The following is an 18555-nucleotide window of genomic DNA, read 5'->3' on the forward strand; positions in this document are numbered from 1 at the left end:
ATATGATATGGGTCTATATTGGATCTATACGGATCCATGAGTTGCAATACTGTCCGGGTAACAGGCAAATACTCTCGAGCGGAGGTCCTAACTCCAGAACTAACAATTAACAAACACAGTAAAGGTATTCGAATTTCATGTATTTGGAATACGAAATATTAGAACAACTTTCAGAAATATTTAAGAACCATTCTGAACGTTTCAGAATATTTTTAATACTTTGATAATAATAGTTTGAACACTTTATAGACCCGATAAATACATTTGAATACCTTTTCTCTAATAAAAAAAAAATTTTAAGGCTTATTAAATAAAGTACAGTTTTTATAAATATTTACCAATTTATATTGGTATATTTTTAAATTCACAACAAAATATATTTGAAAAGACAAAAACACTTTTACTCAAAAGCAAATTGAATATTTTTAAATTCTTTGATACACAATTAAAAATTAGTATAATATTTTTAATACATTTTTAGAGGCAAATACATGAATACACAAATGTATTTGAATATTTTCGAATTACTTGAAAAATATTTCCAAGGTAATCAAATATTTTCAAATACTTTTATAAATACAATTTTGAAAGCCAATAAAATATGTATGATATACATTTAAAAGTAATTTGAAAGCATCTCAGATAATACTGAAAACCGGAATAGAAAATGTTGTTAAATATAGAAGCACCTTTATAACTATTCTCCAATCGAGAGCATTTGCAAGATGACCCAGTGGGATCGCCAGAACCTTTGACTCCACCTTGACCACCACCTCGACCCCTAACCCGTGGCGATGTTCTCTCTCTCTTCCCAACCACTCCACTCCACACCAAACCACTGCACATCCTGGCCTGCACCGAAACCAATTAACCACCGAAACCACCAGGCTTCCCGGCGCGGATCCGGGGAGAGCTACTTGTCCGGCAGCCGGCGCGATAGCAACGTGGCCGGGCGGGTGACCACGCCCCCGCCACCGGGCAAATACCAGATTGCCAAGAAGCGCGACTCGCTGGCCGCGCCGGAGTTCCCCAATTTCCGGCAGGAGCAGCGCCCGTCCACCAGTTCCGCCGGCTCCTGCTCGGACCACTCCATGCCCCTGATCTCGACGCACTCGAGCACTCACCACCTGGCCCACCAGCAGGTGGACTCCGCCTGCCAGGCCCTGCCGCCGCCGACGATCATCACCAGCTCCGTGACGCCGCCGGCGACGAGTCCGACGGCGCCGAAGGGTCGCCGGGACTCGCAGACGCAGTGCGGCCGGGTGAATCGGCGCGATTCCAAGGCGGGCGTCAGTCCGGAGAGGGCGCCACGCCTCCAGCGGCTGCAGCGTCAGGCGACCGCCTTCGACGAGGGCTGCCTGCCGGGCGGCAGTAGGCGTGGCTCCCAGCCCGCCCTCAGCCCCGATCCGCCCGACGACTGTGAGCGGCGGACCTCGCGGCGGGACTCCCTGTCGCCGGACAGCGCATCGCGTGGCGGTCGGCGGGATTCGAGGACCCACCTGTCGCCGGATCGGAGCCACGAGCGGGACGGCAGTCCGCGGCGGCACACGCTGCGCCGGCAGAGCAGCTCGGCGGCCAGGTCACCGAGGTCGCCGGACTCGAACAGCTGCTGCTCCTCGCGGGATCCCAGTCCCTGCTCGCGGCCACAGACACAGACCACCGTCGAGCAGAACCAACGGCCGGCGATCCGGAGGCAGTCCACCACCGAGGAGATCCTCATCGCCCGGGGATTCCGGCGACAGTCGACCACCGAGGAGATGATCCGCTGCAGGAACTTCCGGCGACAGAGCTCCCAGAGCGACGACGTCTGTCGGTGAGTGATAACTGAATTGGTTTAACCAAAATTATTTAGCAACCAACATCTACACAAAAATAACATACTAAAAAAATCAAAATAGTCATAAGTAATATCATTGTGGCACACAGATAAATATTAATAAGATATAATGGTCATTTCGGTGAAATTCAGTATCCATTCTGTCTAGATACGATGCGTATCCCTTTGATATGTTCGCCATCTTGGTATTTGCTCTCTTTTTCCGTTTCGGAGATCTTCGAACATTGCTGTCTCGCTCTTATCCAGATTAATTTTAGAATGCCTTTTAATATTGGTTAACCTTAGATTCCGAAATTATACCTTTCTTTAATATTTAGCAAGATCACATAGAGAATTCCGACGTTGTAATCTGAGTTCAGAATGTTCTTAAAAATTGAACAAAACTTTCGAAGATTAAAATGTTTTTATTATGTTTTAATCCAGATGAATTGGCGGTATTTATATTGAAAAGTTGTAAAATAAACTCAATTGAAGTTTTCCCTTCTCACCATTTCGTTCTAATATAGAGATTACTCATACCAAAATGAACTTACACGCTTTTTAAGAACGAATGTTCTCAAATCAAGAACAATGTACTTGAATATTTTTCTATTTGTAGTTAACTTTCGACTATAGCGTTTCTTCTTCGATTTCTTAGCGCCATTTCCAGAGAAGAGCGTAACACTATTAAAGATTAAGCACTCCACAAGCAAACTGACTTATAAAATTAGCATTAATTAACTTTTGATGATGACTATAACTTGTATACCAATAATAATAACATGGCACTTTTATCCTTTTATAGTTATCGCGGCAGACGTGACTCCTCGGCGCAGATAATCGATGGAACCATCGGCACGATGACCGTGGAGACGACCAGTACATTTTTCGACTCCAGCACCCAGACAGGTGAGTCCGTTGGCCATCGTTTATTTGAATTTATCCCGCACTTGGGGGTCCTGCCAACCGGATGCAGAGCTTTCCCCAAGCTTCCTTTTTCCCGTGAAGCTCCTGAGCTTTTGGCCTTTTCCCATGGTTGTTGGGGCAAAAGCTGCGCACAGCTGTTTGGCGCCACGTCAGCTGTTCGCTGGCCAGGACCTGTCCACTCGGCACTCACTACGCGTCCTTTCATCTCGGCGACTGCCATTCAGTTGGTGATGAAGTCGCAGACGTGCCACAAGCACCGCAGCAGCCAGTCGAACCAAAAAAAAAACAAGCAGCCGGCGAAACAAATAAAAATAATTAAAAAAAAAAAAGTTGAAAGGATACGTAGAAAGTAAATACGGGTCGAGCGGAAGAGCCAAGGACCCAGAGGCGCGGAAAACTATGCTACGATTTTTGGCGAACTATCGTTATCGCCTTTGCGCATAAGTGGCTGCGAGTGTGTGTGCGTGTGCGTTGGCTGGCTGCGTGTGTGTGTGTGTGTGTTGGCTTGTGTATATTTGTCAAAGAACTTTTTTTTTGCCTGTGCGTGTGAGAGTGAGTCGGTGTGTGAACACTTTTCATTGTTGTCCTGTTGCAGCCAGCAACATCGCATCGCATCGCATCGAACCGCATCCGCATCCGCCGAATAAATCCGACTAAACAACAAACAACAGCAGCGACGTGGCCGAATACGTCGATGTCGTCGGCGGCAGCGGCGCAGGCAGCGGCGGCGGTGGCGGCGGCGGTAACGGCGGCAGCGGCGGTACCGCCATCGTCACCGCCCCGCAGCGCAGTGGCCGTCGGCAGCCGTCGAGCAGCAGCGCCAGCAGCAGCAGCAATCGCAGCCGCAGCGGTCTGTATATTTGTATATCACCATATCATATCTGGGTTAAATATCTTTATACATCTTATTTGGCATCTCGGGCAACTCTTACTTGTTGCATGTGAAAGTGGCTGCTTCTAGGGCCAAGTTCACACACCCAAACAAACAAGGCCCTAACTCTCAGAATAAACAACTATCTATCCAAATAAACAAGACCCTAACTCTCAACATAAATAACTAACATTTTCCTTTTACAAAGTGTAGAATTTACAGTGCTCTTGAAAATGGCAAAGTCAAGATTATAATATACAACACGTTTTAATATAATCGTTATAAAAAATATACATGCTAACAGCATCAGATGTGAAGCCCCATAAAAAAAATGGATTTTGTTGCCAAATTATGGGTTCTTGGGAATGCTGTTGAAATTTCTTAGGCCAAAGCTTCAATAAAGAGGCTTTAAAAGCTAAGTTCACACAAAAAAACATTTCCTAAATATTATATGCCAACCTTTTGTATTTCTCTTGAAGATTTTTAAGACCAGTTCTTTAAAACAAATGTATTTCTTTAAATAAATATAAAATTCACTCCAACATCGTAACCTAAAATACTAAAAAACCATATTGCAAAAAAATAAATTCACACAAAAAAGAAAAGGAGTTGTATAGACAATATAAACAATGTTTTTTTTACTCTTAGAGATGCTTAACATAAAACACGCTCCTTTTCTATTTTCTCTGCCAAAATGAATTTTTATAAAATTTTTTTAAATATTCTAGGCAGGAGTGTTAATATAAACATTCATAAATATGTCCGTTTAAGACCCTAACCAACACTTTTAAGATTATCAAGAGTTGAAAATAACAATAACTTTTAATTTTTCAAATAAAAAAACCCTGACAAGAAAAATACTTAGAAAAAATCCAACTATTCCATTGACATTATTAGAAATTGTGTTTTACATAACCGCGATAATTTGTACTTAAAACTAATGAAGTAATCGTTATTCAGTGAGTTTTATATCAAACTTGACAAATGAAACTTATTCGCTGAGCTGACATAAGTATTATAAAGTGATTTTTAAAATAAAACTTATAACAGCTACGATCCCTAAAGATTATACAAGGTATTTGGGTCTCATTTTATACTGAGACCTCGTATTTTGTTTTTCCATTTATTTATATTTCATGGCGGTATTTTTGTTCCTTTCTCTTCCGCGTTAAATGACTCAAATAATAATTGTTGCTTACACTAGACAGTTTTCAGCAGTTTAAGAGGCAAACAGTTTTTCCGACAATTTTCCGAGAGTTTGCCCATTGAGTGCCAAAGGAGTTTGCCTTTTTGGCAGCCGCACAAGGCGCCACGCCCCCTCCTTGGCCTCGCCGCCCCCCAAATGGGTTTTAATGAATGAAAGTGCACTGTCTGCGTGCATGAGTATGTGTGTGTGCCAGCTAATGTGCTGGTATTTGTGAGTATCTGTGTGACAGTCGGGAAATGAATGAGTGCCGACTTCTGGCACGCTCTCTCCCCTCCGCTCTCTGTGTTATGAATGAAATGCGAAGCGAGTTTGGCCATTTCCCACTTTCATCGCCCCCCCGCCCCCCGCCCCCCGGCCACGCCCCGCAGCGCATTTCCCAGCTGGCGGTGCAACAAGTTTTCCTTCGCGATGGCCAGCGAAAAACTTTGCTCGCATTGAAATGCAAAATTTATTGATTTAACTTGTTGCCAGACGGGCGACATTCAAAGCCAATCGAATGGCTGCACTTGGGCACAGGAGCCCTCGAGGTCAGAGTTGAAAAACATGGGTGGCGGTGTAAACATTAAAGGCCGAGATACTTTTCTAAACTAACCAAAAATGTAGGGTTGGACCACTCCCCATTTAATTACCTATTATAATGTCTAAACACAAATGGTGTGGTTAAAAAGCTTGGTAATATTTTAGCTATATCAGCCAGCATTTCTAGGTATACGTTTTGGTTTGTTTATTATGTTCCTGATTTCAGAGAATTCAAATTAATTAATTGAGTTGCCTTAACAAAGGATCCAATTCCTAAAATCCATTATAAATATTTTAAAATTAGTAAAAGCGCAAGGCAAAATACTTTTGGGTAAACAAACCTTAATCACAAGAGCTAGGAATCAAGTTTTAAAATAAATTTCTTTGATAAAAAGTTCTGCTCCATGCATTAACATAAAAATGCAGCCAAAAATTGCACTCCTAAAATAAATACAGTATAAAAAATGCAATTACATTAAACGTACAACAAACAAATAGCAATTATGTTGAATGATGCTAAAAAAAAGTTTAATCCTATACATAGTTCCAAATATCAGGGACGTATTTCATGAAACTTAAAAAATTACTAAAGAATGTTAAGTGCACATACCACACACACATCATTTTCCAAAATGAGCTGACAATGGCACGGCAAATTACCATATCCATAGTTCGAACTACTCACTTTTCAACCATTTTACATCGCACTATATTGGCACATCGGGACCCAGTATGCTCGCCAATTAAGGGCAATTGGGGTCCTGGAAAGGATTTACGGCACGTGGATGGCTGCATGTCCTGCTGTCCGTTGTACACTCACTAATTAATATTGAGTGTAAGCTCTGCAGGGGTAAAAAGCTCAAGCACTTGATTTAATTCAAGCAATTAGTCCCTGGTTTGCTATAGCCATTGTCAATTAGGCGGTAATTTCATTTCTATCTGTCTTTAAAAAGACAGACATCGTAGCAAATACACCAAATGAGGGAACACTTTGGAAATACATTCGTAATTCATAGAAATGCGCTACGCAATAGTCAATCCATTAGGCAGTAGCTCATCAAGGGAGCCCTCATAGAATTATCCACTACAATTGCCAATTGCCGGACTGTAGACCAATTGGTATCTCAACTGCCCATCGATTACATTAATTTTTATAATTGCGTTTTTACGATACACACGAAAGCGCAAGGCAAACAAGCGAGGATGGCCTTGCGGGGTCACGAAATTAATGTTAATTTATTGACAGAAAAGGGGACAATTTTATTACCGAACTTGGATCGATGGAAGTGCCTTACAAAACTGTAGGTCCGGTCATTATAATCCACCCGAAATTAGAATCATATATTAGTTATCTAACTAGAAAACTAATGGTGCAGCAAGGAGTTCATGGGATTTAATTTATAAAGAGATAATAGGTACCTTTGTTTATTTTGGATTAGTTATTATGAAAGAAGATTACTGTTAATTAGCTATTTTTCTTAAAGAACCTTAATTCTATTATCTATTTAAACAATTTAAAATCTATAATAAATTAAGAACTGATCTATTAAATGGTAATTTCTTTTAAATATATATTTCAATTAATTTAACCCGTTGTAATTTAGAAAACAGAAGAATGCAACTCAAAGGATCATGTCTTGCTCACTGAAAATTTGCACTTTGATCACTTCTTATGCCAATGAAACGCACTGTCCCATAACTCACCTCTCGCCAAGGTCAAGCTGTGGCTATTTTGCCCAGTTATATTTTTATGAACGCATCAATAATGGCACTGAAGGAGAAATTGTTTGGCACCCAATTGATTGGCCTGTTAAGATTGATTAAAGTTTCGCGAAGAGGGCCGAAAACAAGATGTACACATGTTTGTTTGCGATTCGCGAAAAAGTGTTGCGTGCAAAAAGGCTGGGGGGGGCTTCCAAAATAAAATGGGCCGGCTACTGTTTGCGATCCCTTGATTGATGGGCGGCTGATTGATGGGCTGACCTAATGGCCGTGTGCTCCGCTCATAGAACAGTTCGTAATCGAGGGAATTAGCAGCTGACGCCCCGGGCCAAATCGATTCGAAACTGGAGACTCTAAAGTTTTCAAATCATCGTGGGCCATAAAATGCAAATCGCTATTGGCAACAGGCCATGAGAGAGGGCCAAATAAAAAATATGAAAAAAAGAAACACTGAAAGACCTGCAGTCGATGATGGACTCGCCACCTTAATTGGGCCCCAAAGAGAAGTGGGCGTGGCCGCCGCCACAAATGTATAATGCCATTAACAGCTGTCACTTTTGGGGCTGTTGAAATATTTGACAGTCAAACACGAGTGTCGCATAAAAAGTGGCGAAAAAAACAGAAGGAAAAGAAGTGAAAGGCGGGAGAAAGTAAGGAAAATAACAAGGAGCCCATAAACCCACAAAGACAGCCGAGGGCGGATGCCATAGAAATGATAATAATAATAATAATAATAATAATAACAATAATATTGAGACAGCATTTTAGTTTCGTGGTAATGGCTCGCGTTTATTTGCCAAACAAGATGGTTGTCAATTGTTGTGCCATGTTCGCCGCCTGTTCCTTGTTATTTTCTCGCTTTCTCCGTCACTTTCATCATGCCTTTGTGTGTGTGTGTGTGTGTGTGTCTGTGTATGGGGAGTATCCAAATTGCGTAGCCGACTGCTGGAGCCTTTCGTCAATCATACGCACCGTTGTACGCACACCAACCCCCTGGCCACCGCAGGCTATAAGTCGGCCTAATGCCGCAGGAAATCAATATCGCCCTCGCCTTAGAAAAGCTCGGAAAACTCGGGGAAAGCTCCTTGGCAGCTGTTTGGGGTCCGGGTTTGGGGGAAAAACTGTCAGCCAGTCCACGAACTCGCTCAATCAGCAGCCAGGATGGGTTATTAATCCAACCAAGTGGGTCACAAAACGGGTAATAAATATCATGTTTTCATCTATCACCAGCTTTATTGACAAATACTCACAATTATTGCCCTCTTTATCAAGACAATTCATTGAATTTTGAGGTGCGCAATGCCCTTGTAGAACTCTTAAGAAATTTAATAACTACAAGGAATTTCAGCCAATTCCAAAGCAAACTTTATTAATAAAAATGATCTCAATTTGTCTTCTTCTTATGACTCTGAAAAATCAAATTAAATCTTTGCTAAGCCATTGGACTATAACTGCAGAAAAACATTTATACATTGATTTAAAAATGATTTAATTTGTATAAACTTATAAACTGAACTTAAATGAAGTATCGAATCGATCATTGTTTTTGATCAAACTATCTTCATAGTTTCATAGGGACCATACAAAAAGTAATGTTAAAAAACATAAACAAAATGATAGCATCGTGGTTTGTGATTATATTCCCTTCCACTCTGGTATATATCTCATTTTGTAAATTCTAAAATTACCTAATAAATGTATTTTTACTTTCTTGAAACATTGTTAAAATTAAAAATGTATTAAAATAGAAAAGGCTTCTTTCAAGTTTTTGATGTTCCTTTTATTATGAAGGTTTTATGGTAATGCTACCATGTATTTTAAAACTATGGACTCTGCTGGAAACTAAAAACACACCTGCTCACCGATCACCTATGAAATCGGCAATATCCTTGGCCTTTTCTTGAGGCTATTTTCATAAAATCAAATTAACACACAAAACTCGAAGCACGCGAGCCGCAAAATAAAGAAAGTACGCAAAGGGAAAAGCCTCAATGCGGCTGGGCACTAATTGAAGTGGGGTGGGGTGGGTGAAAGTGGGGCGAAAGGTGTGTGGTCGTGGTGATGGGTTAGCTGTTGGCCAGACAGAATGTTTGACTTTGGCTCAATTAACACCGCACACTGAATGGTCGACTCATAGATTCATTAAAATACAGCAAACAAGGCGGGACAAAATGGGGGATGTGGCACCACCACCACCACCACTAAAAGTATCTGCCACACCCACCCATACACACACATGGTCTGTGTGTATTTTAGTAATTTGGATTAAACATGCAGGCCGGCGGGAAGAGGACAACCGCGAGGACAATAGAAAATCACCTGACCCATTAACCAGCAATGCTTACAATGTCAGTGCGTCTCTTTCTTACCACGTAGTGCCATCTCTCTCTAACCCAGAGTGCCAGAAGTTAGAAGCTATTGCTTTCATTTCCCTGTTGTCGCTCCCAGACGCAAAGAATTTAATTAATTCCCAACTTGGCACGATAAGCCAAGCAGCCAGTACGCATCGTTTAAATACGACAAGGATTTAAGGTCGATTACTAATTCCATTTCATTAAACTCTCCTTAATTTAATGCGATCAGAACTAGCCAAGCTGCTTAAAGTCAGATAATGTCTTCCAATTTGAAATTTCAATAGCCTAAGGTGCCATAATTAAATACTTAATTTTATTATATTTCTAATGACTAATAAGGATAAATAGTTTCTCCATTACCATTTTATGGTACTTTTACTTTTAAATAGTAACCCAAGCAACAAAAAAATGCACAACACAATTTTTAATAGTTGCTAACCTTTTTTTACAGATACGTAACTATGCGTATTGTTAAATTTTACTCCTACAATTCTTTTATTCGTTCGTTTTTTTACACACATATTTAAAATGTCTAACATGCTTTCCCAAGCTTTAATTTTAAGTGCCCTTAAATTGCTTTAAAAAAATGCTCTTACAACGTTTAAAAAAACTTTTCAGTTTGTTTTGACAAAAAGAATCCCAATGATTACCTCTCCACTCAGACCAAACGAAAAACTTTCCTTTATTTACTACCATTTTGGCCCAGCCCAATTTTCCAACTAAGCCGAGGCCCCCAAAAACCGAATCAAGCCAACCGCAAAAAGTCAAATCGATGAGGTTTCTCGGCCAGACGACTGTCAGCGAATCTGGCCAAGTATAAATACGTATCCACCGAATACAATGTAGATGTCTGTACAGATTCTGGGGGCTGGGACCGCAACATGTTGTCGCTTTTTGCTAATTGGGCCGGGGATGAGATGGAGTCGCATGACGTGGCATCTGATGAAAATAATTACAAAACAGTTTGCTCAATAAAATTCCAAGTGATTTAACCAGAGATCCGAAGTTGTGGAGCTGACATTGATTGAGCGAGAAGGATTTGGGGATGGGGCCAGGATGGCCGGCCAACTAATGGCCAGGACTTTGGGGAAAGGACTCACCTCCGCCGCTGACAGCCACACGCAGGTCTCATGAATATTACCCGCACGAAAAAATGGGTGAAGATGGCAGAAGGACAAAAAAAAAATACAAGAAAAGATGATACAGGGAGCAGACAAATTCCTCAACCCCCGCTAAGAAAAAGAAAAACTTTTGATCGACGAAAACTTTGACGGCTTCTATATATTTTGGGTTGTTTTTTGTGCGGTTTTTATATATCGGGCCAAAACTTGCACGCTCACAAACGTTTCAAAACTGAATTAACTTTTGCTGCACTTTGGGCTACTTAAGAAGCCCTTCCCGAAAATCTACATATATGTATCTATATATGTGTTTGCCCCGCACACTCGACTTTTTAATATGAATCCTTCGTTGGCATGAAAAGTTTTTATGTAAATTGCCCAGCAGCCAGCGGAGTTTCAGTGGGGTTTTCCATTTTTGCGCCAAAGGTTCACGGATTGATTCACACTTCGCTTGTTCGACACTTTGGGGCCAAAGGCATCTGGGGATTCGGGGAGCTCAGCTCCTGCTAATTCGCATCTAGGGATCGAAGGGAACTAGCAAGTTGGATTGGCTGAAAAATGTGGCAGGGGAGATATTCAATTTTAGTATCGAAACTTTTAGGGAAAAATAACAGAAAGGTTTGTTCTTTCCTAGCTCATAAGCTGGCATACTAATTTCCATTTTTATTAAAAACCCATTAAAAAAGTTGAAGGCCAATGGACAGATAATAGTTCCCCTTTTCTTGGTAACAAAACATATTTTAAATTACCAATGACTTAAAAAATGGCATTATTTCCCTGTATCTTTTGTAGCAAATATAATATTGATACATTTTTAAATATGTTCAATGACCATTGGTCATACAAGAAATTTCAAATTTCCGATTACTTACAAAAAGGTGACCCAAACCCAATTTTAAAAGTCCATTGCTGTATCCATAGTATGCCAATTTTAAAGGAGCATTTCATCAAAATGCTCGTGGCTTAGCTTTATAAAATCTGCATTTAAATTTACCTTTCATAAATATTGCCTAGTTTCTGGCTTAAGGGTTACCCAAAACTGCACTTTTAATCATTAATATTCCATTTTTAAAATGTGTTTATGTTGTTAACAGCTTGCACTTAAATGCTGGGTAATTTTTAACCACTTTTAAGTTAGTTGCTTAAAAGGTTTTAACTATCTTAGGCCAAGGAACCAATTTGTAGACCCATTTTTCAATAAGTAGACCCCAAAACCAGTTAAAAACCGTCTTTATTTGACACCCCAAACGAGGCGAGTTGCCAGCACCACTCGAACCATAAATCCATCGAAAACTCCGATTAACCATTGCCACTTTCGAACCGATTGACATATGTGGACTCGTTCCATTAACGATTATCATCGCCTGGCACGCAAGTTGCCTGTTTTTCCCCGCAGATTTGCCCGCTTTCCCATTTCTCAAGCCAACATCTTGTCTTTTTTCCGGCAAACGACGGCATTCAACAAGTGCGAAAAGTGCGGCTCATGTTTATAAATCAAATCTGCGGTGCTCGAAATCGGCCGCCCCAATTCTGTCGGGCCCAAAAATTAATCACAACTCAGTCGTACATGGTGTGCACTGAGCCCCAATATCCATTTCGATGTCTTCGGCCTTCTCATTGCCACATGCGGTGCTGCTGGGCGGAAAATCCGGGTGGAAAGTCTGGGAAAATGGGTGGCCAGGGGGCGGTAGTATTGCTGAAAAGTGGGCGGGGCTGCGAAGCATTTAGGCGAAGGCAGCGAAACATTTTTGCGCACGTTAATTCCATTAAAAGCCGCATTATGCGCGCCTGGCGATGCTGCAAAAAATCATTTTACGTGCCGACTTTGGAATTTATGCTGCATACTTCGTCTCCCATTTTCATTCCTATTTTTGTGGCTTTTTCCCTCGGCTTTTTGGCGTCGAGAATAATGAAATCTGTTGAGTGTCTTGTGTAAAATCAAGCGATTCAAAACATAAGTGTCGAAAGCGTAAGCTCCGCGGATCAATATCTACACTTAAAGATAATTTATTTTTAAATTATATAATGTCGGAACTGATTTTATTGAGTAATAAACATAAAAGTCTTTTCCTGTTTTTAGACATTATATTTTGTATATTTTTGAGTTCCAAATAGGAGGTTTTTCTTTAGAGAATAATTTAATAATACAGTTCCTATCACATAAATGGTCTTACTACTTATAATAATTGATTTATATTTAATTTAAGAATATTTATTAATACATTAAAGAACTTGTCACCTAAAAATATGGCACACTTTTTGAAGATATTATTGATAAATAATTATTTACAATTTAGTTTTAATTTTTAGTAGTTCTAGATTAGAGGTTATTCCTTAAAGATAAAATCTTTAAAACAAATTTTTTTCTTTGGTTGTGTCTTTTTTATTTAAAGTTACAATCTATTAATACAATCTTTTATTCGCGGATTTCTTGTTTTTTTAGTATTTACTAATACTCTTAAAACTGAAACCTGAAAATATTGCAAATCTGTGGAAGATATTATTATTTTATAATATTTTGAAATAGGAAAAGTAATTTATTTAATAATTTAATATAATACATATACAAAAATATGCAAATAGTTTTAGATTCTATACCTTTTCATTTTGAATTTTTTTATTTATAAACAAGATCTTTTTCTTCAAAGACAAAATGTTCTAAAAAAATCTTTTCCTTATTATTTTTTTTTCTTTAAAGATACAATTTGTTAATAAAAATTTCATTCCCTTACATAAATTTTTATAAATTATTTACTAACGATCTCAAAACTAAAACTACAGATATAGCGAATTTTCTAGATATTATAGTTTTCCGTGCCATTCAGAAAATGTAGGCAAATGCATACACACCATTTGACGAGTATGCACTTTCTGCCCAACGCGCATATTTAATATTATTGATTCCATAAGCTGGTGGGACATCTGCAGATGATTTATTGTTTGATCTGTTTGACAGATTTCGCCCAGCATGCGTCGTAAAAAAGTCACGCTAATGCTGCAGTTTTTTACTATTTTTTATTTTCCAAGGGTAAGTGTGACAGTGCCTGCACATCGCGTGTGTGGAGGAGGGTGGGGCGGTCCTTTGGTCCCGGTTGACCCATAAATACGCACGTACGACTGTCCTGACCGCCGTGACCCCCCGCTGAAGCCCCGCTGACCCCGCGTTGACCCCGTGTGACCCACGGTGTGACAATGCGGCTGCACACAGGGGAGAACCGCTCGCAAATGATATGCTCCAATTTAATTGCACTGCACTAATCAGCAAAATGCGACAAACCGTCGTTCAACATGCAAACTGCGTGCTGCGGTTCTCACACGGCTAATGACAGCTTACCATCGCCGGTAATTGGCCAAAACGCTGGCCACAGTTGGCCAAGATAGATGGCTGGATGTATTGGTTCCCGCACTCTAAGTAGCCACCGCTTAAAAGGCCAAATCATCGCCTTAAACGGCAATTTATTTCCCCACTGAATTCTGGACCTGCATTATAAATATTCAATGAGGGTCTTGTCACGAGTATGCATTTCTCCATAACTTCATATTGCCTTGCAGGTTTTTAGATGACTTCGAAAATTTTAAATTGGTTTCATAAATTGCTGACTTAATGCAACTTAAGTGACGCAAGGAACTTAACTCACTCAGCCACCATAATTATCCTCAGGTCAGCTTATTATAATAATTATTGAGAAATCAGGTCAATGAGGACAGCTGCAACTTATTATTGTTAAGAACCTCTTTCTGTAATATTTTAAAATGCAAGTATTATTGTTTTTCGTTTATTGGTTTCTTGAATTGCTGGAAACAATTAAAAACTTGCCTTCATTACAACAAACTTTAAAATATAAATTAGGTAGATTTATATTGACGTATGGTTTAGATTTTACTTTCACCTGATTTTTCTATACAATGAATATGAATTATAACAATATGAATATAACAAGGCAAAAATAATTTTGATATGTTAGGCAATTGCTTATATATTTTTTTAAATTCGAATTAACTTGCAGTCTTGTTTATATTTATTCATTAAATATTACATAATCAAAAACTACCTTTTGAGGTTCCCCTTTTACAGAAGCGAAAACCACGACTTTTCCGCATAAATAGGACTTCAAACTGGGTATGGCTTTCGTGGCGAATTAGTTTAGTGGCGCACTAAAAGTTGGAAAATTGATTAGTACAGTTGCATCGAAGGGTTTCCCTGGATGTGAAAGCAGCCAGGGGCATTGCACTGGCAGCGAGGAAAACGTGCAGCCGGCTACAGGCAAATTTCCACCCAGCTTCCCCAATTTCCCTCCGTTTTTCCCCGACATACTGTGTAATTTTAATGAAAGTGCACTGAAGTTGACTGGTTTCTGTGCTGCATCCGTGGCTGCTCGTGTGCTACCTTCCACTATCCCTGGTCCAATATTATGTACGCTCAATTAAGCCGCAGCCCATCCCCCCTTTGCCGCTTGCCATCTGGATTTCCCCAGCTTTTATCACCCGCAATTTTCCCATTTTCCGCAGCGAGAGCTACTTATTTGCAACTAGTGCGCTAAACAAATTGCATTTGCAGTCAATTTCTGCTCCTCAGTCTGTTGGCTTTGTCTGACAACTGCCACGCCCACCGCCCTTTTCTTAAGAAAGGGGATGGCAAACAGCTGGAGCTGAAAGGGTTTATAAAGGTAGATACTGCTTTTAAAATCACAAAGAGATTTATTCCTACACAGAAAACAAATATGGTTTGCTGAAATTCGAACAAATATAGATAACTACCATTATATTCTGGCTGAAAAATGCATATAAAAATTTGTTTTTCCTTAAACAAAAATTTGAAATATATTCTTTCTCTCCTACATCACAAAAATAAATTTTTTATTGAGTATACTTATAAGTACCACTGTTTTTTTTTATTTTTTTCAAACAACTCACACCAGATATTATTTTAAAACAACTTTCGAATGATTTCATTTGTATACATTTTCCAAAATATTTATCATGGAATATATTTTCTTGGTCGCTGCTGTGAAATACGGCTTAGAGCCCCTGTAACGACCCATTAGGCAGCCATTGTTTTGGACTGGCCCCGAAAAGCTGGGCACACAATAAAAGCCAAATTCCGAATTCCAACCTCTAGCTTCTGCCCCTACTTTTCCACTGCCCCCTCGACAAGTTAACGCTTGATTTCTGCACTAAAAACCAGAAGTTTGCCATTCTTTTGGGTCATTAGATGGTAATTTATCAAAGTCATGAATTTATATTATATACCCGCTTCAGGCCACGCCCCCCGAACGCCGCCCCCGCCCCCGGCAGCTGCAAAGTGCAGATGCAAAGTTTTCAATGCGGCAGCTGTCATAAAAGCAAATGGGAAAAGCAGGAAGCCAGCCCAGAAGCGAATTCAAGTCAAGTCGTCTGAAGTCAACTTAAGGCGGGGCAATAAAATATCATTCCGTCCGGAATCTGGAAACTAGAATCGTGGTACTGGGTGGCCGCCAGAAATATTGGACCTCCATTCTGTCGTCTTTCAATTAGTCAAATTTGTAGAGCGCTTCTGATTAAAATTCGCCCGAAGCGTAAATAGTTTTTCCCATTTTAATGGTTCATTAAACTCAGACAATAGAGGGTCGAATCGTGCGAAGAGGTCTCCTTTAAGGAGTGAAGTGCTAGCCAAACACAGAAAGAATCAGTGGGGTATCTTCCAATATATTGGCAAATATTCAATGTTAATTTGAGAACCTTAAAACAAGTTGCTAAATATGGCACGTTCTTTCAAATTTAAATATATGTTTGCTAAACAAATTTGCTATAATATTTTTTATAAACATTTTTCAGATACAAAAACTACTTTTCCAGTAGCTGAACTTATTTTAATAATTAAACTTAATTGATTAAATTAAACTGAATTTAGTTAGTCACTTAACACATTTTAAATTGAATTTATTTCATGCAAATTAGAAAAACCCGCTTAAAAACAAGTTGCTATCGTTCTTCCTTTTTATTTTATTTCATTGCAAATTTAAATCTATTTTTAAGCTCATTTAAAAAAAAAATGTCTATACTATTTTTTTAAAACTATTCATAAACAAAGAAAATGTTTTTCTAGTAGCTTAATTTATTTAAGTTATGTATTTAATTTATTAAGCTTTTTAAATTTACATACAAGAATAACATTTTAAAACTTAAATTTTGACTATAAACTGAGCAAAGTTCGACGATAAACATAATTTCTTGCCTGATCAAGGAAATATTGATAAGTTTTTATGATTTTCAAAAGTGGGAAATAGCTTAATAAAAAGATAAATGTCCTCAAGTTCAATGAAGCATTTCTATTTTCTAGAACACATTTTAACAAAAATTTGCACAAAAAATCAGTTTTAAAAGAATTACCATTCCCAAGCCCAATTTCGATCCCACTTTTGCGCAGTGCGGCACAGGTGAGCTATGTCTATGACCTGAACCCAGCCGAATGACAGCCCTTTTGAGTGTCCTGGCCATCTCTACCATCCCTATCAACCTGGCCATTTGTGTTGCTCAATTCGGTCGCTTGTCCTGCACTTGACAATGCAATTTGCGGCAGATTCTAGTCTGCAGATTGCTGCAATGAATCGCCAGCGTTTTTGCCACAGGCACCAGCCCGCTGGATATCTCGACATTCATTGCATTAGTTTGCAGTCCAGTTTTTGGCCAGCAGACCAATTAGGCGGACTGCTCCGCCATCGATTGCGAATCCGAATGCAAACGCCAATGCCGCAGAGGCACTCGGTTCATTAATGCAAAAATATGCGTAGACTTTCGGCCCGCATTCGCAGTGGCCAGGAATTCCTGGGAACTTTATGTCCGGGCCAGTATCGAGTGCTGGAAAATTAAAGGAGCCAAAAGTAATTTAAGTTGGGGAAAACAATGCAGGGGAATTACAAATACGATTGTATGTGAATAAATGTACTTAAAGAGGTTTTTTTGGGTAATATTTATTTAAATATTTTCAACGATTTATTAAAAATCATATTAATATACGCAATGTATTAAAAAGGCATAATATCTATAGAAGATATATTGAAGAATAATTAACCCTCTCTTTGTTTATGATATTTGTGTAGTTTATTAAAGACTGATTAAATATAAAATCAATATTAAAATGACAATTAAGATTTCTATAATCATATTTCAAATATAACTCATCGTCACAAATATTTTCCACATATTATATAAAAAGTTATGCAATTACGTTACACATACGCCCAGTGCAACAATTATATAACAATGCACTCAAAAATAAACCAATAAATCAGGCTCAATGGCTAAGCTTTTTGGACAGCTTATAAATTGTGAGTCACAATAGCTGATTGCCCTAGAATTAAGTGATTTCGGTTGTTTCGAATATGAGTTGCTAACGAGGACGATGACAATGATGATGACGGCGATTTCCCCTCTCGCTGTGGGCTCATAATGTGTTTCCGCTTGCCTGACTCATTTAATTATGATTTCCGGTGTCGAGGCGAACTGAGTGCTGAGCACCGCAAATGAAGTCCTGCCAAAGGAGCCAGGCACACGGGCTCATTATAACAGCTACTTGATTGCTATGTCCTGCCTGGCAGTCAAAAAAAATATAAGCCCACTCCAAAAAGAAAAGGGATATGGGGAAACACCACTAACGGATTACTCTTGCCCAAGAAAAAAACCCAAGGTTTATGGATTTATGGGGAAATAATGATTACATTTTTAGTCACTGAGCCCAAATTGTCAACAAATTATTAATGAATATAATGGCACAAAAAATTATTATTTTAAATTTAGCTAAATACATAAAAATGTGAAAAATTACTTACGAATTTCCTATTTAAAAAAATATATACCCTTTCTTAGTTTACTTTAAGTTATAAATTAATAAAATAACACAGAAATTAAATTAATAACATTTTGTGTTATAGTAATTTTGTTCTTTTTTTTATTTTAATGGAAAGTATAAAGTTGTTTAAAAAAAAATGACTTAAAAATTGCATAACTTTAATGAATAATATAAAGTTACTTAAAAAAAA

The 18555-nt window shown here is 38.9% G+C and overlaps 1 protein-coding gene across 8 annotated transcripts in view; it reads left to right on the forward strand.

Moving 5' to 3' along the window:
- The window catches only part of LOC119556455, a 115555-nt gene that overhangs the window by 54740 nt on the left and 42260 nt on the right, over nucleotides 1-18555 (forward strand). For 5 of the 8 annotated variants that reach the window (XM_037868695.1, XM_037868696.1, XM_037868699.1 and 2 more), the window contains 2 exons: nucleotides 888-1813; nucleotides 2622-2725. In XM_037868695.1, coding sequence (XP_037724623.1) covers nucleotides 888-1813; nucleotides 2622-2725 — 1030 coding nt within the window. Of the gene's footprint in view, nucleotides 1-887; nucleotides 1814-2621; nucleotides 2726-3003; nucleotides 3594-18555 lie in introns of those variants that run through there. The other 3 variants (XM_037868698.1, XM_037868702.1, XM_037868701.1) reach the window with 3 other exon arrangements.

This window comes from Drosophila subpulchrella, chromosome X, assembly GCF_014743375.2.
Source record: "Drosophila subpulchrella strain 33 F10 #4 breed RU33 chromosome X, RU_Dsub_v1.1 Primary Assembly, whole genome shotgun sequence".
Lineage (NCBI taxonomy): Eukaryota > Metazoa > Arthropoda > Insecta > Diptera > Drosophilidae > Drosophila > Drosophila subpulchrella.